The sequence below is a fragment of the Ricinus communis genome, chromosome 1, assembly GCF_019578655.1.
Source record: "Ricinus communis isolate WT05 ecotype wild-type chromosome 1, ASM1957865v1, whole genome shotgun sequence".
In the NCBI taxonomy this organism is placed as follows: domain Eukaryota; kingdom Viridiplantae; phylum Streptophyta; class Magnoliopsida; order Malpighiales; family Euphorbiaceae; genus Ricinus; species Ricinus communis.
In genome coordinates, this window is record NC_063256.1 from 31,541,321 (window position 1) to 31,564,473 (window position 23,153).

The 23,153-nt window shown below is 30.9% G+C and overlaps 1 protein-coding gene across 1 annotated transcript; it reads right to left on the reverse strand.

The window, feature by feature from the left end:
- Nucleotides 1-1,969: 1,969 nt before the first annotated feature.
- On the reverse strand, nucleotides 1,970-10,925 carry LOC8268160 (kelch repeat-containing protein At3g27220). Its single transcript, XM_002521872.4, has 7 exons — nucleotides 10,453-10,925; nucleotides 9,407-9,616; nucleotides 8,495-8,724; nucleotides 7,526-7,696; nucleotides 5,872-5,977; nucleotides 3,334-3,540; nucleotides 1,970-2,360 (listed from the first exon to the last, which is right to left on the reverse strand). The coding sequence occupies exons 1-7, from the start codon at nucleotides 10,633-10,635 to the stop codon at nucleotides 2,190-2,192; spliced, it is 1,278 nt and encodes a 425-aa protein (XP_002521918.1). The 5' UTR covers nucleotides 10,636-10,925; the 3' UTR covers nucleotides 1,970-2,189.
- Nucleotides 10,926-23,153: the final 12,228 nt, after the last annotated feature.

A 23,153-nucleotide genomic window follows, 5' to 3' on the forward strand; every position in this document is an offset into this window, starting at 1 on the left:
TTATCCCGACATATAATAAAACATGTGTAATATATACCATTTTCTAAGAGTTTACCTTTTTATTTTATAAATTTGTAATCTATATAAATTAAAATAGTTACAGATACTAAATATATATTTAATATATACCATATTTTGTCGAGCGTATACCATTTGCTTGTTACTTTTAGTCTCTTTTTAAAAGGTGTAAATATTTAAAGTATACTATAAATATATGCAACATATACTAAAATAAGTATAATGTATATCAATTTTTAGAGTTTTCTTTTTTAGTTTGGCCAAATATATATTTATGCTCTTGAACTTTGGCTATTTAGTCAGTTTAACACTTTAACTTTCGATTTAACGTAACATACACATAAATTTACTTTTTTGTGATATTTTAATACTTTTTGACAATATGTTTTTATTCAATAAATTAACATGTATTGCATAAAGGTGTTTAAATATTATTAAAAAATAAAGTTCAGATATATGTTAGGTTAAATTGATATGTTAGGTTAAATTAAAAATTAAAGATATTTAGATATTATATAAAAGTAAAGCTTAAGTATCTATTAGGTTAAATCGAAAGTTAAAGTATAAAACTAAATAATTAGCAGCGTAAATATGTATTTGGCCTTTTAGTTATATATATACATATATATATATGTATTTCATATTTTGTGGAATAAATCTCATTTGCTTCTATTCTTTTTAATTATATTATATTGTAACAAAACATCTAATAATTTCATATAAATATAGAATAATAAAACAATTACCATGATGATATTTTTTAATTTCTGAATAATACTATTATTATATATAAACCTTAATTAAATCAATCAATTAAAATTGGTATTATATGTATTGCTACTTAAAAAGATGGACTTTTGTGGAAGTTTACTATTTATTTTGCCAATTCTTTAAAAATTATCAATTTAGCCATGATTTAACCAATTGAGTGCAATTGAGTTGCTGATCAAAATTAAATAACGCGGCCATTTAGGAAATAAGAATTCAAATGTGTATAAATAGTGTGGCATTAAGACTCATCAATTTAGATTTCTCATTTTTTAATCGAAATTTATGTCATTGTTCACATTTCTCAATTTTGAAAAACAACTCAATTGAAGCAAAATTGCACATAATTGGCTAAATCACAGCTAAATTAACAATTTTTAAAAAATTGGCCAAAATAATAACCATAAATGTTTAGCTTTTTTAAGCTACTAGACATACTTTTTATTGTATATTTATAAAATAAAGATTCTCTTTATGATAATTCTTTTAATTTTTCTAACAAAATTAACTTATATGTAAAATAAATTTATATATTTTTAATAAATTCATCATTGATATAAGTTTAATTTGTAACTTAACATTAATGGTTTATAATATTTTTTTTAAAAAAATTCTGAATTTTGTTAACATATATCATTTATATATAAAACATATGAGTTTATTTAGTTTCATTTTAATTTTAATTTTTAGATTTTATCTTCAAAATCAATAGAAAAACCTTTTAAACTTGTATAAACTCCTTCAATGCATCGATTTATCAAATTTCACTCTATATCAACAAAATAAATAAAAAATCTGGTAAAACAACTATTTTTTGTTTATAATCAGATTTTTTTAAAAGGAAACAAGAAAAACTATTTTTTTCATATCTTTTTACATGTAACTGTCAATTTTAATTTGAAAATTGATTGGAAAAGTAATATGAATATAATAAAATGCTTGTCCCATTTTTTTTGGAAGAAATCGCAAAAGAATTTGAATATAATTTTTACTGTAGCTTTGGTTCTATAACGGAGCTCGGTATAAATGATATTTTAGAAGCTAGATATAGTATTTTTGAAAGAATTCAAAACATACACTAAAAATGATATTTTTTTATTATTTTTTTTGTTATTTCTGAAATTTTTTCTATACTAAAATCCGCTCACTGCCATCCCTAACGTAGTGTGTTGCAAACAGTACATAAAATCCACTTTCATGTAATTTAAATGTAGGTTTAATTTGAAGGTTACACTTGCACATGGCAATGAAAAGGGGTATGGCGAAAGAATAAAGAGCTACAACAATAATTACATTCCCTGGAGTTCAATGAATAAATAAATAAATATTTCCTCTGATAAGAGTAGAACGTACTTACCAAATAATACTAATAAAAATCGATTTTCGAAGTAATGAAGAAGGGATCATGAGTTCAATTTCAATTTTGTCCTCCACATTTCGCCAAGAACCTTTCTGGGTGCAGGATCATCCGGTCCTCTGTCGCGCTGTCCAGAGGTGAAGTACAACCATCCATTCCAGAATCCAACTAAAGTAGTTTTAACGCGATATGGAAGTTTTCCAATCACTGACCACTTCTGCAAATAAAAATTTGTAACCAAATATTATAGTTCGATCCGCTTTGCGGATGTTAGAACCAAAATAGATACCACAAAAATTCAGAAAAAAGTTGCAGGGAAGTTCTGAGGACAACATAGAAATCATGTTACCTGCTCTGAGTTCTTCAGCAGTGAATACTCATCCTTTTGCAAACAAACCTATGTTTATGTGGCAAAGTACTCTCATATCCACAAGCCAAATTCACTCACCAACACCTTAGAGCATCCCCAATAACACTCCCTATTATATTTTAAACAAATTCCACTCCCTATTTTAATTTGTCTAGTAAATTGCGCAAAAACACTCTATATTCACTCCCTATTTCAATTTGTTATTAATAAAACTATAATTCATTTAAAATTCATCTAGGAAGAAGAGGAAGAAGAAAGGAAGAGAAATATGATAGAAGTTTGTGTAAGAGCCATTCCCCAGTCCTTATATTAGTGGAGAGTTTTTGACTCTTAGAAATTTTAGGGAAGGATTGGTGAGCATATTCGAAAGGTTCCACTCCATACTTTAAGAAAGGGGCAAGAGCCTGTTAGAATGCTCTTCTCTTCATCAATTAAATAGTCACAAAAGTTCTATCTTCCAATACATAAAGATATTCAACCACATTGCGGGACTTTCTCTGTGAAAAATCATTCCACTGGGACAAGGGGATAAGCATAAGATCAAACTAAATCAGAGAGAGCACTCCAGGATCTATGAGAGATCACAACCTAATGCAGGATTCCAATTCAAAGCTTCAAAACTATTGAGCACGCACAGTAGAAGATGACAAGGTATAAGCAACAATCAAACAAAAAATGAGGGTGTGTGTGTGTTTGTTGTGCAAGCATGCATGTACTTCCCAGCAGCTTTGCATACATATTTAGAGATTATACATGCACATGCGGATCCATATGTCATCAGATTCCATTACTGAGAGAAAAAAGATAAAAAAAATTTTACCGTATTGTCTAAGTTAAACTGGAAGACTTCACCATTCAGGATCATCTTTTTAGTTACAGGATGCTTATCAGTGGTTCCTCCAACAATCACAATCGAATTATTGACCAACACCCAAGCAAATTCAATGTGAGAATCAGGCTTTGGCATGGACGGTAAAACTTTCCACTTCATGTCATCATCCAGCATGTATACATCACCATATACTACCTGAAACCATGAGATTAATGAGCCAAAATAATCACATGTTGAAAGAAGGGGGAGAGGGAGGTTAAACTTTCTTGAAGCTAAAACACGAATGCAACACCAAGTCTAAATCAGGTAACATGTTAGAAAGAGAATTTTAAACCTATGCTCTACCCAACTTCATCCCACCTCTTACCAATCTAAGGCCCACAAGCATTCAACATTGCAACCATGACCTTCATATTGTAAGATTTGGGTTATCAATACTTAACAAATCCAAGTCTTCATCACATAACTGCATATAGTCAAATATTAAGTTAGATCCATATGATGCCCCTCTGTTAATATCGAAAGTTCAATTAAGCTGCCGACTCCATTAATGTTCATACCTCCTACAGCCACTACTGCAGTCAAAACGAACCCCTAAATCCTATTGAATATGTAAAAGGGTAATGTCCACTAACAACTTCAAGTAAAGGATGTACTGTAAAGTTCACTCCTCCAGAGATGTGAAATCCACTCAGGAATAGCTTAATCCACGTTTCTGTTGAAGCCCATCAATAAATAGGTCGAGGGTTACAAGAAAAAGGCCTCCTACATTACCTCTAATATGCATAGGTACGGGTATAGTTTTCATGTTTCTTTCGGCTTCTATTTTCTTTTTTTACTGCTGTAATTTCACATCTCCTGCAATACTTTATCTAAAGAGAAAAAACTAAGTTTTGTACGTCAGTTCTAATGTTCACCTTCATAATCTGAAAGGATAAAAGTTTCATGGACAATAAAGCACATAAAAAAAGAAAAAAGAAGGCTTGTCTTGCTTTTTCTCTCAGTTTGCATTCAGTCTTATGTCTTTGGTTGCTGTGTGAAAAATACCAAAAAGTGCATCTCATAATTTCCACACCCAGCATCATCACCTTCATACCACCAAGCTCAGTAATAAAATGTGGTGCCACCAAAATGATGTTCCGCCTACTAGTACTCACCGTCAACCACCTATCAGTACTACCATCGCCAGGTCAGCACTAAACCCAATTTGAAGCAGAACAAGCAAATGCTATGCAAGATGAGGGCCTATTCTTTATTTAACCTTTCCACTAGGGAAGGAATACTTAAAGCTAAAACAGAAACCTCACGTGGCAAAAGGATTTGAAAAAATATCTAAACATTGTCTATTTATTTTTGGTTTTCAATTTATACCGATGGGTTATATTTTTACCATTAATTTTTATTATTTATATAATTTTAGAAAAACAAAATTTTCATAATATTTTAATATAATCTTTCACAAATATTTTTTTAAAATATTTAAATTTTATATATATTTACCAAAAATAAAATAAAAAATTATAAACAACTTTTAAAATTGTTATCAGTTAACTAAGAAACCGGAGAACCAAACCCACTTTTTTCCTTCTCTTTTCACTTTTTTATTATTTTAATTAACCGGAAAGCCATAGTTAAGAAACCAATTTTTTGTTTATTCAAACTAATGGTTAACTGAATATGTGGTTTGGTTTTTGGTTTAAAAAAATTAAAAAGAAAAACAGAATGGTCAGTACTTTTTTTTATTTGTGAGCACAGTCTGGATAACCAAACCATGCTCACCCCTAATAATTCTTTATCCTATCAGAATTCCACATCATATATCATAATAATCAGTGTTAGATAATAGCACGGCACATTTCAGGATGTTAAAAGGGATACAATTGGCTAGAATCCCTCAGTAGAAAAGATAGGGGTGACCCTAGACAGGAGATTGAGTTGGTTTAGATACATAGCATTGCAAACAGGGTTTTTAAATGACAAAATCAGGCAAGTGACAACCAAATACAATGGCTATTATAAGAATGAAAACAAATTTACATAGGGCCAGGAAAGGAAACTTAAAAAGAAAAATAAAAATAATTTTTTGTCCGGCAATAGAGAGACAACACAACTAAATTAATCAAGATATAAAGTGCTTAGTGATTTTGAGTCTTTACTCCACCCTATAGTTCTGATGCCGTCTTAGGAAACTTCAACCATGATACAATATTCATACAGTTCAAAATAGTGGCAACAATCTAAGAAAATAGGTCTGTTCGGCTTATGGACATGTAGCCCTAAGCAACAACCACGCCAAACACAACAAAATGATGAATTAATTCCCCAAAAGCAACAGGAAGAAAGATTGCTATAATACATAAGAACCTTGATTTTTCTAAAGAGAAAATGAGTATCTATCCTTTCCAATAGAAATTAATATACTAGCACTTCTGGCTCTCATAATTTCCCTTCATCAAGCACATTTGGAATGAGAAAGTTCAATTAAAAGAAGTTAGTATTTGCTAATGCAGCAATGAGAAGCTTTACCTCATTCCTACGAGAGCATTTAAAAATAGGTGATCCAGGTTTGGCCATAAAATCACCTTCTTGACCACCAATGACAATAAGTTGATCATTAACCACTACACAAGCCCTGTACAAAGAAAAAATTGTAAAAAAATAAAAATGAAAAATGGAAAGGTTACATGAGAGAAATCAGATTTAATGTCCTCATGCGAAATTAAGCAAATACAATTTAATGGAACAATAGCAATTCCCAAAAAAGTTTATGATCAAATCTTGCTAATTGAAATGAATTAAGAATCTCCTTTACCAACCAAAAACATAGAAAATGATCTGTGGACAAGTGCTGAAGGTTGTGAAAATTAAGATTTTGCACCAGTACAAGCATTCAAATCAAAATTAACCCACATGCCAAAGGAGTTTTATGTTAAATATTTTATCAAGTGCAAACTCGAAAAATTCCATATACCACCACCTCCTTCCTCTCTCCAGCAAACCCTAATTGGCAGTTCTGTTTGCAACTTATGTATAGAAAAGTAAATAAACTACTAGAAGACTTTTTCCAAAACACAAGAACCCCTTGCAACAAAACAGAAAAGAGTAATCTTACAACTTGTCCACCTACATATGTACTTCATGCAAGTACAGTGAACACTATCAGCAAGGAATATAACTGCAGGAGATTTCTTAATTTCTTAATTTCTTCAAATTTTAGCATGTAGATGAATTTATAAGTAAAAAGAAAAAAGGAGGCCTAATTCTTACTTCTTGAATTAGATTGTGATTAATTCATATATGCACTGCAAGGAGGATAGCTATTTCTATAATTAAGTACTTCTACAGTTTGATACAGAATCATAATATATAATCCAACTAACAGAACGAAAAATTAGCTACTTTTCATCTGCCAATCACCCACATCAAAAGCTATCCCACCCAATGTCCACTATAAAAATTAATTCCCCCAAGCCCCACAAGCTCTCCTCCTCCTCTCATTTCTTTCTTCTCTTTTCCTTCATAAGAAACTACGAGTAAAAGATGAAGGAGTACAACAAGCAAAAAAAGGAGCAAAATTATCTACTTAACATCTGTAAATAAAAATTGATGAACCATGACAATGATTATGATGATAATCTCTGTTTTGAATGAATTTAAGACTAACTCAAAGCATCTAATAAAGTTTATATGATGAGCTTAACTATATGCAAACATATTCATAAGAGTGCCACCTATGCTAGGAGCAAGTAGTTAGGCAATCGAGGCAAGCCTAACCCTTCCCCTCGAGCATCTAATGATGAACCATGACAATAATCTTTTCAGTGAATTTAAAACTAACCCAAAATCTAATCAACTTTGCATAATGAGCTTAACTATATGCAAACAAATTCACAAGAGTGCCACCTATACTAGGAGCAACTAGTTAGGGAATCAAACCTGGCCTAACCCTTCCCCTCGAGCATCTAATAGTCTTTTAGGTAAAGAAATAAAAAGGAAGGATAACCATACGTTTAACTACTTTCTTTTTCCTTCAGAATTCAAAATTGTGATCACTAGTTTGACAACATAACTATCTAAAGAACATTGTTTAAAAGCATATTCCTAATTAACTACTTGTATCTATTGATAAGGCAAGAAGGAAAAGTTAGAAATTTATCATATTGAAGGATGGTCCACAAACCTATGAGGACCTCCACGGGGTATTGGTATCTCTGTTCTCCACTCCTTCTCTAGTGCTTTGCCATCTTTTACAGCAAGACTCCAATGTTCCAATCCTGGAGTATGCCGATTTTCCTTGCTGCCACCCATCACATGGAGTCTGCCTCTCCAAAGTTGAGTGGCCGGCGCGTACCTGAAATGATCATATTAAAACCTCTTAAGAACACTGGTAAAATTATAAAATAAGAACTTAATTAAGGGAACATGTCTTAGGATTAGACTGTAATCCCAACCTAATCAAGTTTGGTGTAGAACGAGAAAAGTGAAGCTAGTTAACTAAGCAACCACTTGACACTGCTAAATTCCCATGCATAAAACTCTTAGCTGATCTAAATAAAACGCAACACAATCTATCAAGAACAATATCTTCAAAAGATTTCTATAAACAGACCAATCAAACAGTTCATTTTGAATATAACAAGCAACAATTGATAATATGTCGAAGGAAATTCCTTCCTTTCTTTCTTTTAAAAAGTGAGTGCCAAATGACAGTCCATTTCAACCATAACATACAGAATCTAAGAGTTAATTTCATGTCAAAATAGATTCTAAAAAAGAAAAGACAAGGAGACATGAACCAAGAATTTGCGCAGCAATAACAACAGATATAAATACCTCTAATGAAATCCTCTCAAACTTAATCACTGTTATGAAAGTTAGTGAATTATCTCAACCCATCATCAGCATCACAAATTCATTTCACAAACATTATTTGCAAAACTAGTAATCACAATTAGTGCAAGAAAATAATTAATCACAAGTCGTGCTGCACATGTAATCAGCCATAGTAACTAGGAATTATCAGTTACAAATTCCACACTGAAAACAGATATGAGAGTTCTGCTATATGAAAATGCAGTTAGCTATTATCATAGAATAATTCAAAACTAACATATAATGTACTTCTAGCTAATTTGATACAGGTAGATACCTAGGAACTGGTAGAGGTGGCATGTCCTGCCATTGCTTTGTCTCTGTATCTAAGACAAATGTATGTGCTGTAGGCCCTCTGCATTGTGGACCATATTGCCCTGAAACAACATAAATGTATCTCCCATCTGTCACCATTCCCAAGTGTGAATGTGCCATTTCTTTAGGCATGTCAAATCTTTTTCCCCATGTGTTATCCGTAAAATTGTAAATATCAACATGTGAATGCACCTGCAGAATATGAATGTGGCTATGAAAATAGAAAATGCATAAAAAAATAAAATAAAACTGATAATGACCAAAAACATCAGCTTAAATATCGATAATATCAAACAGAACATCGCATAAATAATGTGTTCCTAGAATTCCAAACAGGCTGATTCGAATTTATAGAAATTATTCACATTAGAAAAGGATTTTTTGATGCCAACAAGATGCATATCCAAAAACAACGACATATAGGCTTTAAGAAATTGAGAATTATGGTCTAGACATCAGTAGCTGCATATTAAGGACATCAAGTGCTTATCTTGTCCATATGCAGTCTAAGTGGAATTTGCTGTCAAATACCAAACCACCTAAACCATAAAATCAATTAGAATCTCCTTCCCTCCCTAGTTCACTAAAGCAGCACACCGATGTTTTCATCATCCTTCAATTTATACATAAATGTAATACTTTCTCAATCCTTCCATTTGTTTCAAACATAATGTTCAATTGCATTCAACAGAATTTACACATTAATATCCAACATGACAAACATGAGAATTCATTTGAATTTGTTGGGAATGAAATGAATTATTTTTGTGCTTTTTTTTTCCCAAATGAAGTTGAAAAGCATTTAGCAAAACTATCACCTATTAAATCAGCTAAAGATAACAGTAACGCTAGATGAGGCACAAGAGGTTCTCACATAATCAATTGTTCCATATCCAGCAAACACATATAGAAGGTTCTTAATCTGTATTGCAGCACCATCTAGACGAGGCACTGGTGCAGAGGTCATCTTCTCCCATTTCAGATCTGGTGCAGGCAAATCAGCAAATGTTGCTGATAGGAATCTCTCTGGAATATCCTTCTTATCTTTATCTTTCTTCGGCTTCTTTTCTTTGTCAGCTCCTACCTATTATAGCATAAAACACATGGCTTAGTTTAAAGTCAAACAAACAAGCATTTCACCATATTTCTTGCACATACTACCATAGACTGTATGAGGTAGAAATTCACTTTAAGGGCCAGATGACTCAATTGACCTTCTGAGAAGGAAAGCTATAGTAACTACAATCAGTTCACCAGAAAAGACATTTACAACTCCCTTAAAACAGAAAAACTTTAAAGTCCCAAATCCTAACATAGATTTCATCTGCATTACATATCTTCTTACCAAATATTAAAGATAGTGCTTGGAAAGTCTAAAAATGCAAGATTTCAATTCAATTGAATTATATTTAGAACAGAACCCACATATCTAAAAATGCTTGGAATGTCATTGTTGCTAGAATTCAATTCTTTCAACTTAGACAAAGACAAAAAAGAAAAATCATGAATTTACCGCAGTGAATGACTTGAGTTCATTGCAAATGATTCATTCCAAACAAGATCATCAATGAATCGACAAGCATTGTAAAAGCAATAATTATCTAGAACCAAGAATTCAGTAATCCAAAATAATAATAAAGCTGAAGCAGTTAAGAAAAATGATAACATCATTACGTTAGTAAACTTGTTAAGATCATTCAGTACAGAGGAAAAAAAAAAAACCATTAATCCATAGCTTCTAAAATTTTTTCACTTTTAACAGATTATGGATTCTGATCTTGTCTCAGCATTCAAGATAGCTACTATTGGAGAACAAACAAAAATGCTCAGCCATATAAATGTTCTAAAATCAAATAAACAAATTGAACAGCAGCAGCAAATGTAGAATAGTAAAGAAAAGAGTACACTAAAGGGAGTAACCTGACGTGGGTTCTGGTCTTTGGGGAGAATTACATTCGGAACATAATTATCAACATTAACCCAATTGGATAAATGAGGAAAAGAAGAAGCCCATAGATAATTAGCAACAGCACCAAAACCTAACAGTGCCACACACACTAACACCAATCTTGTTGATTTCTGCTTCCCAGGACCCCTCACCATCTCAATTCATTGATCTCCCTTTTTGCCTAAGGAGCATCAAAGCTTTAACATTTTTTCAAAAAAATACTAGACAAATTTTGTTATCGGCGCGTGTATTATACGCGCCGCCGCAAAACCGGTGGTGGATGCAATCGTAGCTAAAAGGTGTAGATTCTTATACGGCGTTTGTGAGGATCGTAAGCTACTCTTGGTACCAAAATTTGAATCTTGATTCGTCGACGACAGTGAGAGAACGATACTATGAGCTATATTCTCAAGTGGTGCTTTTTATTTTTGTCGGTTGTATTTGTATTAAAAGGAAAAATTACAAAAATTTACCCGGTAGTCAGGCACTTTTCACTTAGTGGACTGTAGTACTTTTAGTAACAAAGAAGTATTTCATATTTTGAATTTCTTACATTTTAGTACCCATTGTACTTAATAGGCAAAACTCATCATTTGGCCCCTCAATTTTTAAGTTTTGTTTCAATAAGTCCTTTATACATTTTATTGCGTTTTAGTCAACCCTGCTACTTTTATTACCTATCAGATTGTGCCTTTTCTTTTACATTTGTTGTTAGCATAGTGGATACATATTTAACGATGTAAAAACAATATTAAGAAATAATTAAATAAATGCTAACTTGGAAAATAACACACTACTTGTTGCCATGATAAATGCATAGTGGAAAGTTACTATTGAGACTTTAAATTTAGGATTTCTTGAAATGTAGCATATATTGTAATTCCTTTACCACCATCGTACTATAGAAAAATAGAAGGTGGCAGTAAAGATGGGTCTAGTGAAAGTGATCTTCTCATCGATGATGATATAATGCAAGCGATTGGAGATTCCTATATTATTCATTGTAATTATGGAGCTCGTGCAAAATTACTTATGTCAAAGAGTGATAATAACTCAAATAGAGAGTTCTAGAGGTGCTCCTTTAGGGTAATTCATTGAACTCGAGCCTCTTCTCTATCTTTTATTTTATATTTCTTTTTTTCCAACTTCTTTTATTTGAGGTGCTCTTTTATTTTTGCAAGATTCTCAATTTTCTTTTGTTTTTGCAATCACTAATTTGTAATTACTTAAAATGGCATGATGAGTGGAAGAGCGAGAGATCGACTCCATTTTTGGTCCAGTTGAGGTCGTTGAACAACAGTTTGGGATCTTTGGAAAGGTGAAATTAACTTGATGAAATGGTAGTAGCTCAAATTAGAAAAGAGATTAAGGCACTGAGCTTTGAAGTGCAAAACTTGAATGTGGCTCTGAATGAGTCAACCAATACTGCTACTTTGTTGAAAACGAGCTTGTAGAGCTAGTCTCATAATGGCCATGGGAGTATTACTCTTTAGGTTTTTCTAGGGGTAATAGGTGTAGGGTAGAAGATGGTTGTAATGTTGTGTTTATGAATAACTTTGTTGTCAATTTGGGACATAAGAAATAGGTGGTAATTTATCCCTAATATTTGATTTATTTGAAGCTTTTTGTTTATATCCCGTGAATTTGTATTGTCTTTAAATGGAATTTAGTTAGTTTAGTAATGATTTTATTTTTGAAATGACAATTAATAAGTAATTGCAACACTAAAGTGCAAAAATATTAACTTAGTTTATGCACCAATTTTACCATAACATAAAGAGTTTGCCTTTCCGAAAATAGTACCATAACAATCATATAATAGGTTTATAAGGCCTGTAGCAGCATCAATTGAAAATTGAAAAATGTAGTTGCTATCATTTTTTATTTTGAATTAATAACACAATAAGCTTTACATTTAAGGTTGAAACTAAAAAAAAAACTAGTAATCAAAAAGCTATCTTTAGTAGAGAACTTTAAGGTTGCTGCTTCGAGCTAGATCCCCCATTATTAATGTTGTATCCATCATTGATAAACTAATCTATAGTTTTAATTCCAATCTTTTCTGCTTCATTAAAGACTTCCATGATGGCAACTTCTTCCTTAAGTTTCAAATGTAGGTCATTTTATACCTGCTTTTATTCATATGTCCATAAATATCAACAGTCAGGTTGCCTCCCTTTGCATAGCTAGTTGTGCATTAATTCTTAAAAATATCAAGACATGTTAGGATTCTCACTCCTTGTTGCCTATCACTGTAAGAGATATTATATGTAGTTGATTGTTTATGGGTAATGCCAATAAATATTCTTGTATGAATCTATATTTTGCCTCAACATCGATATTGACATTGACAATCCTTTATTATTAACCCTTTTCCTTGGCTTTGAAGACTGAATAAGATTTATTCACTCAAATAAGAAAAAGAAGCATCTCACATATAAAGAAGAAAGAAGCAGTCAATAATTAATGTATTTTTACTTGTAGCTCTTGAGTTCAAAGTGGACAGTTTCTAGCATTATGGCCAAGAATTTTGCATGTTATAATCCTTCCTATTCTACTAGCCTTATCTACCTTTTTCATCTCATCTTTATCCTTTCTTCTTGCATTTTAGGCATGCTAGGTAATTTTTTGAATGGGGATGGCATAATTGGTGCAGCTTCAATCTTTGACCAACAAACATCTTTCCCTCTTTATGGATGTAGAGAATACTCATAAGCCTTCAAGTACGCGTCTTTCCAATACTAATGAGCCATAAAATCCTTGAAATTCTTTTCATTACTATATACTGCACATATAATATGTTCACAGGGTATATACTAGTTAGCTGCCAACCCCTACAGGTGCATGTTTTATTTTTCAGGTGAATTGTGTGGCGTTTAGCAATATTGTAATATTTATAATTTCAAAGTCATTTACAACATTTGTCTTATTAAACCAATTATATGCAGCCTCCTTGTTCTTTTCTAGTTTCTCCAATGCTTTTGGTGCAATATCAGAAAATCAAATTCTTGCAAAAGCTTTTTTTTTCCACTCCTTAGATATAACTTGTCTCCTAATATTATCTAATATTATAATAACATGTTTGCATCTTGCATGAAGAATCATCTGTTGTAAGTCTCTGCCAAGTTGTTGTCTACCACATCACATTGTGGTGATCCAATGGAAAAAAAGGCTTTGACCAATTGATGCATAGGATGTTCAAACAAATCATCTACTATGTCAACTTCTAGCTTCTCTAGTTGTTCAATATTTGCATTCAGTTGTCTCTCAAAAGTGAAATTTTGCACAAACACATAAAGCTATCTTTCTCTCTTCTCCCCACCATTGCTTGGCCCATGCTGCATTTAGCACACATTCAGTGGTAGACCTTCAGTAGTTCTTATTATATTGCACTATCCAATCCCTGATAAAAGATATAAAACTTATTAAACATGACATTTACCACTCATTAATATAAAATAAAAAAATATTTAAATCAATCAAACAACACTATTACCTTTTGCATGTCAGAAATAATAGTCAAACATTCACCATTTTTTAATGATAAATCAAATTTTAGGCACCTTAGAAACCAACCCTAATTATTTTTATTTTCTACACCTACCACACTGCCCATGCATACTCTTACATATATGATATAATCCTTTTATTTTTTAATAACCTAAATTCTCCTTTACATATAATATTAAATTAGAGTATGACAATAAATCAATGTCAGACAAACCCTTAACAACATACACCTTTCCATCTATATATCTATTACCCCCAACCAATTGTCAACCATAATGATACCAAAAGCTTTATATGCTAACATATTATCGTTTACTGTAAAAAAATACATATATAACAGTAAGGACCACTTTAATAATACCAATATCATTAAAATAATGACCCATTGGCAAAAAATTATCTTAATAGTACACAATATAAACACAATAATTGATTTGAAAGGTTGTAAATGCCTTAAATGTAACTCACATATAGTTTTAGGACCACAACATAAGAGAAAAACACATATTTAAACCAAACACCATATGCCAAAGACCCTAATTTTTATTAATAAAAATGAGAATAAGTCTAAGCATTACACACCTTTTGAAAATGAGAGCATGGTCTACTACCACTTAGAAAATTCTATTATTCTTCAAACCAACAACAATCGAACAAGAAAAAGTGGTTCTTTATTGTGTGACAAGTGCAACATTTTCCATCTCACATGCTCACCCTGTCTCAATGTCGTCAAACTCAATATTTTCTTTTCAAAATGGAAGCCTCAATTTTGTCTAAGACTATAAGTTCAGTTGCCAAAATGTCGTCATTTTATTAATTTAGGGTTCATATTAAACTTCAGTTTAAAATGATATCATTCCTAGTCAGCTTACTTTAAATCAGCGCATGCTCCTTTAGAACGCGTGTCTACTATGCTAACGACAAATATCAAAAAATGGCACAACCTGATAAAAGTAGCAGGGCTGACTAAAATACAATAAATGTATAAGGGCTTATTGAAACAAAACTTAAAAGTGGAGAGGCCAAATTGTGGATTTTGCCTACTTAATATTATTATCATTTTATAATAAAATATTAGCTTTCAATAATAAAATTATCTTATAGGTGATTTGCTATCAAATCAACTATCAAAATTGTTGGTTGTAAATTTGGTTTGAACATGCCATATGGGTGTGGTACACGAACCATCATAAATGATTATAGATCTTTCAAATGCCTTTACCATAATTTGTTTGATATTCTACTAAAATAATTTTAATTTTACTGAAATAAATTATTTGTAAAAGATTATAAAGAAAGCTTGTTCATAAAATGAAAGTACAAAGAATTTGCTTCGATTTTTATCTATATTATTTTTGTCTGTCATTGATTGTGTCTTTAATAGTTTTTCTCCTTATTTCTTTTTGTTCCTTGCTGATGGAGTAATTCCATAATTGTTAAGGCTTGTGTAACCGGAAACTTCTATAATTGGGATGGAGCTTCTATAATTGCCGTCAAGAAGTAGAGCTCCAAAATAACTACCATTTTTTAACCTCCCTCCATTTTTTTGCTCTTATCTCTTTCATATTAACCACATATTAAATTTATAAATTAAGTACTTTAATTAATTTTAATTTAATTCAATAATTAATTTTTATACCAAACTTGCAATCTTGAGTATAGGTTGTTATTTTAAGCCTCAAATATTGGGCCACAAAAATATAGTGCAAACAAATGCCCCCTTATATATGCATAGCCTGGCACACAAGACAAAGGTCTGTATACGTGAAGAAATGAATTTCAAGTTCAAATTCATTAGTTTCTCCTCTTTTCCATAGTGATAATCATATTAGAATTAAGTATAAAAATATTAGGCCAAAGTTCTCTTTCATTCTTTTAATGAAGAGTAAAATATAAAAGAAAAAATTAATTTGTATATTCAAAAAAATACTCAATAATATTCCAATTTGAATCCCTCGTTTACACCTTTAAACTCTTCATCTTCTCTTTTACTAATTAATTTGAAATTTCCAATATTTAATCCTCCATCTTTAAACCCTTTAGGTTTAATAAATTTCTGAGTTATGAATCCAAAAGGTGTAGCCTTAATTATACCAAAAGGCGAAATGCTGCTAATGGCCAAGAGATTGGACTTCAAGATCACAAACAACATAGTAGAATACAAAGCATATCTGTGTGGGATAGAAACGACCATGATGGTAGAAGCGAAGCAGCTGATGGTCTACGGGACTTCATATTGGTAATCTAACAAGGTAGTAAAGAATGGAAAATGAAGGAAGAGAGGTTGAAACCATATGTCAATTATCTCAAGACTTTAGTTTGCAATTTCTCTAAGTGTTCATTCATTCACTTATCTAGAGACAAGAACCAGATGGCGAATTTACTAGCCACTCTCTCATCTATGTAGGATAATCCTACATAGCTTTTAATGAAACTGCTAGTGATTATAAAATTTGGAATACCTTGTTACTTACTATTTATGACCCCAAGACAACATATTAAGTAATATAGAAGAAAATAATAATAATTAGTTAAAAATTAAATCCTACTAAATATAATAAAGTAAGTACTATTATGTGTGATTTGCCTTATTAACAAAAAGGACTTGTAATATTTTTCTATATTTCTATACTGTACGAATAAGCTATTAATATTTTGATATTTGACAAACTAATATTCTTAGGTAGAAAGCATAAATAATACCATAACTATATCACTTGTATCTAATTGGTACTTCAACTTAATAATCATAAAAATGGTATCCTAAGTCACCATTTATGAATCAGGCGAAGGTACATTTATACTTTTCGACCATTTTATGTTGATGTGGTAGCCCGATTCTTTCTCTAACTTCCACGTGACCGCTGAACTGTACATAATTAATCCTTATAAGCCAAAAATCCTAATTCCTATATGCAATTATAATGTATGAGTTTAAGGTAGAGGAGATAAGAAAATACTCAACATCTAATTATAATTAGTTATATTTAAAAAAGAGTTAATGAGAGAATCCGGTTATCACATCATTACATAATGACCAAAAAATATAACCTGATCCATTGTTAGTCAATTGTGGTATCAATTTTTATTATTATTGAGTTGAGATACCAGATGGATACAGTAGTAATAGTTATCGTACCTTTTATATATTTTACCCAATATTCTCATTTTTTATAATTTATGACGTCATATTGATTTTATAAAAGAAATTAATAACAATAGTATTTTACTAATTAGTTAAAAGTAAAATTATTGATAAAAAATTATTTTATAAACATAACTAGTGTAATATTAGCACTACATCATTATAAGTTAATAATGTTATAATGTTTGGTATTAAAAATAATTCTTCTTAATGTTAAAGTTAAAAAATTAGGTCCTGTATTTTTTATTAAATATATATATATATATATATATATATATATATATATATATATATATATAATACTATTGACACTGGTTTGTAGAAGACCCATTGAGTTAAATATTTATTTTAAAAGAAAATATGAATATTCTATTATAAGATTAATAAGTAAATCTTAATATTAAAGATAAAAGATAAATATCGAACATCAAGAAATATATGCAAATAATGTTACTCCTAACAATTAACAATCGTATTGATATAGTAGTAGATTGTAGTTCTACAGAAAAAACACTTCACTCGGTGGCACTGAGCCACATATTGACTTTACAAGTGTCATTTAAGGAGCCCGATTGTTAGAATATCATATTAAAACTCTTCTTTCTCTTCACTACTTTTATAAAAGGAGAGCTTAATACTCCTATAATTTAGGACCATAAAACTTCATAGAAGGAGAACTCAATACATCCATAATAGAGGATCATAAAACTCCTCCAAAGAAATAAATATTTATTGATGGGTAAAGTTCAAAAAGCTACTATGTGGTTTGACGCTTTTACGCTTGAAGGACAAAGATATTTTTGTGTCAAAGGAGTAATAAGTGTTTTTTTACCATTTTTAAAGTACATATTATGTTTTTATCATTTTTTTATATAATTTTATATGTATTTGATCTAAACTATCACTAAATCAAGATTTTATAAATAATATGACATCTCATAATGCATCATGGAGTTCAAAAATATATTAAAATTTTATTTAACAAATTATCTAATAAATTTTAATTAAAATAAAAAATATACGTGCTAATAATTTATTATGATCATAAAATATTTAGTCATATGCTGTGACTTAAAAGCCTTTGATAATTCAAAAAAAAAAATGTATCATTCTAGGGATATTAATTTAAGTAGGAGCCTTTGATTCTACCGGAAGAATTATTTATATGGATCATTGAAACTGCATGCAAATTGTTGGGGCTGAGGGTTCAACTCGCTGACTATTTGAGATAGTTACACTAAAAAACAGTTAAAGTTGAAAATGAAATTTATGTCGTACAAATAATTCAAATCTATTTTAAGTATAGCTTATAAACCTTAATCTATTCATATAATGGAAATAATTAGTTATATTAATCAGAAATAATCCATCAAAATTAACTCTATTAATGAGGCTAAATTATCCTCACCATTCCTAAATTTTAGGGCAAAATAGCACTAAAGTCTCTAGACTTTAATTTGTAACGTTAAACCCTCTAAACTTCAATTTTAGTATCACAAAAGGGCTTGTTGTTAATGTCTGTTAAACTATGTGATATAAAAATGATGTCGCAACCTATGTATTAAAAAATATTTATTTATAAATAAATAAAAATAAATGTCATTTAAAATAGAACAAGTCAGCAACACGTGTCTCACTTATTTTTTTCCTCTCACTCCCTTTCCTTCTATCTCTCTCCTCTCGTTTTCTCATTCTCCTTCGTATATCTTCTTCCTCTTCTCTTCTTTATATTTTTAGAACCCTAACAAGATATAACACCTAAAATAGTAAGACAACTATCTCTATAGTATTACATACCATGATTTTTTTTGGGTTAATCAACCATTTTTAATAAAATAGAAAAAAATAAAATAAATAAAATTTACCTAAATTCATATTTTCCTAAAATCAAAAAAACGAAGAGAAGCTGTTATTTTTGACATTTGATACATCCAGTATTATTGATCTTTACTCCCAAACTAAAATCCTACAAATAAAGGAGATGGGTTTCCACCTCTTGAATATCCATTATTAGTTGTTGCTCTCCACGACGCCGTTGCTGATTGAGAACATTGATGTTGTTAGTGAGGTGAAGTTGAAAATGTTGACGTTGTTGGTTGCTGGGTGTTGCTAGTGCGGTGGTGACTGGTTGGAGCTTGCGGGTTATAACCGCAGTGATAAGGCGAGTAATTTTGGTTTTGTATAGATTTGGTTATTGTTATTTTGATTTTGATTTTGATTTCAGTTATGGTGAAACTGCAGATTTTTATTTTGATTTTGATTTCGTATAGGATTTTAGTTAGGGGACTCTTGATTCCGTAGTTCACAGGTTTTGATTTTGATTTTGATTTTGTGTGAAATTTGGTTTATTCAATTTGATTTTAGGTTATTTTGATTCTGATTTTATTTATTTTTGGATGAGGAAGAATTAATAGGACATGTTGCTAACATGTCCTATTTAAATAAGGTGGATTTTTTCTGTAGAATCTTTTTTTACAAATGAGCTGACACGTGATTTTTTCTTTAGATATTTAACAGAAGTTAACGGTAAGGAATTATTGATACTAAAATTAAGATTTAGCAGGTTTAGTGTTACAAATTGAAGTTCAGAGACTTTAATGATACTAACCTCAAAATCTAGTGATGGTGAAGGCAATTTAGCCCTGTTAATGATAACCTTATATATTTAAAAGATCATTTACTAACCAAAATCAACTTTAGTGGTGATGACCTTGCCTGCTTTAAAACTCATTTGACTTAAAATATCAAATGATTTAGGCATAGGTCTTCGAATTGTTTTTTTTTATCAATCTATATTTAGGACAATGGGCTTTTCTATTGGTTGGTATCAACAATGCCTCTAATATACTCAAATCTTGCAATCGAAAATTTAAAGGAGACTTATTCTTTTACAAGATAGAGATGGTAGCTAGATAAGTTTTTTTAGGCATCAATCGAACTATAATGAGAAGAATTCAGATAATTGTAAATGGATTTGGAATTATATTGGTTTATAATTTTTATATCCGTTTCGGGTTTGAATTCAACCCTTTGAAAATACCCGTAATCTGAATTCGGTATCTGATATCCATTTATATAAATGGATTAAAATAAATAAATTTCTCTTTTTTTATATTCCTAATAGAGTTTGAACTTTAGACATTTGATAGAAAGAATAAAGTAATATATGTTAAACTGATATATATAAAAGCATGAAGGGAGGAGAAATTTTTAAATTGAATAAAATATCCTTAGAATTAATTAGTAATTACTTATCTTATCCTAAATCTATATGTAATTAATTTAAATTTCTAATCCTAATAGAATTAATTAGCGATTAATCTAATTCAATCCTGATTCTATCATAATTTTATGTATTCTTAATCCTATAAGAAATTGATGAATTAGTACATCATATTATATACATATACCTATGATGGAATTCAAATAACTCAATACAATTTTTTTAAGAAATTAAAGATAAGAAGTCAGAAAAAAAGATATAATACTTTTAGTTTTTTGTTGATATATTAATTCATGTATTTATCATTATTATTATATTATACTAGTAAAATTATTGCATATGAATTACTTCATGTGGTCAATATGTTTTTATATGCTAAACTAATTATCCATCAAAGTGTCCATATCTATATGAAATTGAGTTGTATTATCTTTTCTTGAGCCAAATGGAAGATTTATTAATAAATGGCTTAATTACAAGGAAATATTACCTCATTAAAAAACCTTGTCATATAAAACCTAGAAGGAAAAACCATAACAAGGAAAAAGAGTGTAATTAAGATCAGGAAGCTTGCCACAAATACAAATTAAAACTCATAAATCATGAACAAGAAGGTCATGAAGCCCTAAGAGGACCTCATCCTCCAACCAGACAAGCTTACTGCCAACGCTAGTTGTAAAACGGGCAATGGAGTGAGCCACCATATTGTTAGTCTGTGGTGCAAAAGCAAAACTGAATAATAGCTCTAGATTCATCCAATGGTTAATAAATGTCGTAGCTCTTTGCGAATCAGATTCCACCAAAATGCTAAACAAACCACATTTAGCAGCCAAGGAAAAGCTTTGCTGAATTGCTTCCAAATTCATCAAGAACCATTGTTTGCTCATAATTAATAGGGAAAGTATCAACCACCATATAAGCACCCAACTTCATTTCAAACTACCACTCCCAGACCACAAACCTCCCAATCCAAATCAAAAGCTGCATTAACATTTAACTTCAGCAGCCCAACGATAGGAGTCGTCCAGTGGCAGCTAGGCACTAGCCTATGATGCATTAAGATTAGTAATATTATCTGCGAACGTATTGAGCAATATATTAGGAAAGTAAAGATTGTAAATACGGGTATCATACTTCAAGTAGGCGATGGCATTGCTCGTATTTATGGTCTTGATAAAGTAATGGCAAGTGAATTAGTAGAATTTGAAGAGGGTACAATAGGCATTGCTCTGAATTTGGAATTAAATAATGTCGGTGTCATTTTAATGGGTGATGGTTTAATGATACAGAGGAAAGTTTCGTAAATGCAACGAAAAGGATTGCTCAAATACCGGTGAATGAGGCTTATTTGGATCGTGTTATAAATGCCCTGGCTAAACCTATTGATGATCAATGTGAGATTTTAGCTTTTGAATCTCGATTAATTAAATCTCCCGAACAATAGCAACATGCGTTTGGAAAAATTCTCATAAAAGGAGAAAGCCCACTCATATGTTAAATGAGAAGCCATAGTACGCTTACCATACATGAGTCCATTATGTGAATTCCAGGCTTGCCATGCGCAAAGCAAAAACCTTTCTAATTCTGTCTGCTCAAAACCACAAAGTGGACATGTTGCTTGTGTGGGGACATGATGAGCTAACAAGTAAATAGAAGTTAGTAGCAAATTTAGATAAGCCTAGAGGTGAAGATACGTATCTTAGGAGGTAAGGACATGAGACCATAATATTTTTCCACCAATCATCCATATTATCCGAAGATGATGCTTTGTGTAGAATAGTGAGAGAGTAAGCGCGCCATATATGCACTCTTTGCAAAATAGAATCCCTTTAAATCAAGATGCCAACATGGAAAGTCGGGCATGAGGAAATGAGGATGGGGAATCACAAGAATAATTGCAACATAAGCATGGAAATGATCCATGATAAAATTTGTATTCCAACCTCATAAGGTAATAAAAGCAAAGACAATAAGGAATTATTAGGTAGGGATTAAGACGAACTTACCTGGAAACCATAAGGCATATGAAGCCAACTATCCTTATAAACTCGGGTGTTAATCCTATCTCCTATTCGCCATCATTCTTGAAGAGCTCTCTACTCCATAAGCTACTTCACCAAATAAAGGTGGTATTCAAACTAAAAGGGGCCTCAAGAACACTTCCTGTTGGAAAATATTTACCCTTAAAAACACAAGTCACCAACGATTTAGGGCGAGTGATGAACCTCCAAAGTTGTTTCCTAAGCAAAGCTTAACTAAATAGTCTCAAGTCATGAAATCCCATACTGCCTATTGATTTTGGCTTGCATAAAAAATCCTAAGACTTCCAATGCATACGATTGCTAGACTTACTGCTACCACGCTAAAAATTAGCACATGTTCGTGCAATATCATCCAAAATGGAGAAAGGCAATCTGAAAGAAGACATCATATAAATTAGGGTGGACTGTGTAATTACTTTAATCAATTTCTCTTTACCACCTATTGAGAAGGTTCTCTTATTCCATCGATAAAGTTACTTTGTCTCTTTAATAAGAAAACTAGTGTTTCTTATTATGAAGAGAGAAAGTTGGTAAACCCAAGTATAGATTATGCCTCTACACTACATATACTCTAAAAAGATGTTTTACAACTATAATAATAGTAGCTTAAGTATTAGGACTAAATGAAAGTGCAAACTTCTTATAATTTATTACCTCCCCAAAAGTAGTTTCATAAAGATTCATATACCTTTTCAGATTAGCACACTTAGGAATATTTGCCCTGTAGAAAATAAGACTATCATTTGCAAAAAA

Bases quoted from the DNA above. Each gene is read 5' to 3' on its own strand.
- LOC8268160 (XM_002521872.4), bottom strand. From the start codon at position 10,635: ATGGTGAGGGGTCCTGGGAAGCAGAAATCAACAAGATTGGTGTTAGTG. The intron at 9,617-10,452 runs GTTACTCCCTTT...ATGCTATAATAG, and splicing joins AAGACCAGAACCCACGTCAG to GTAGGAGCTGACAAAGAAAA. The intron at 5,978-7,525 runs GTTTGTGGACCA...TTCTTTGTACAG, and splicing joins CCCCGTGGAGGTCCTCATAG to GGCTTGTGTAGTGGTTAATG.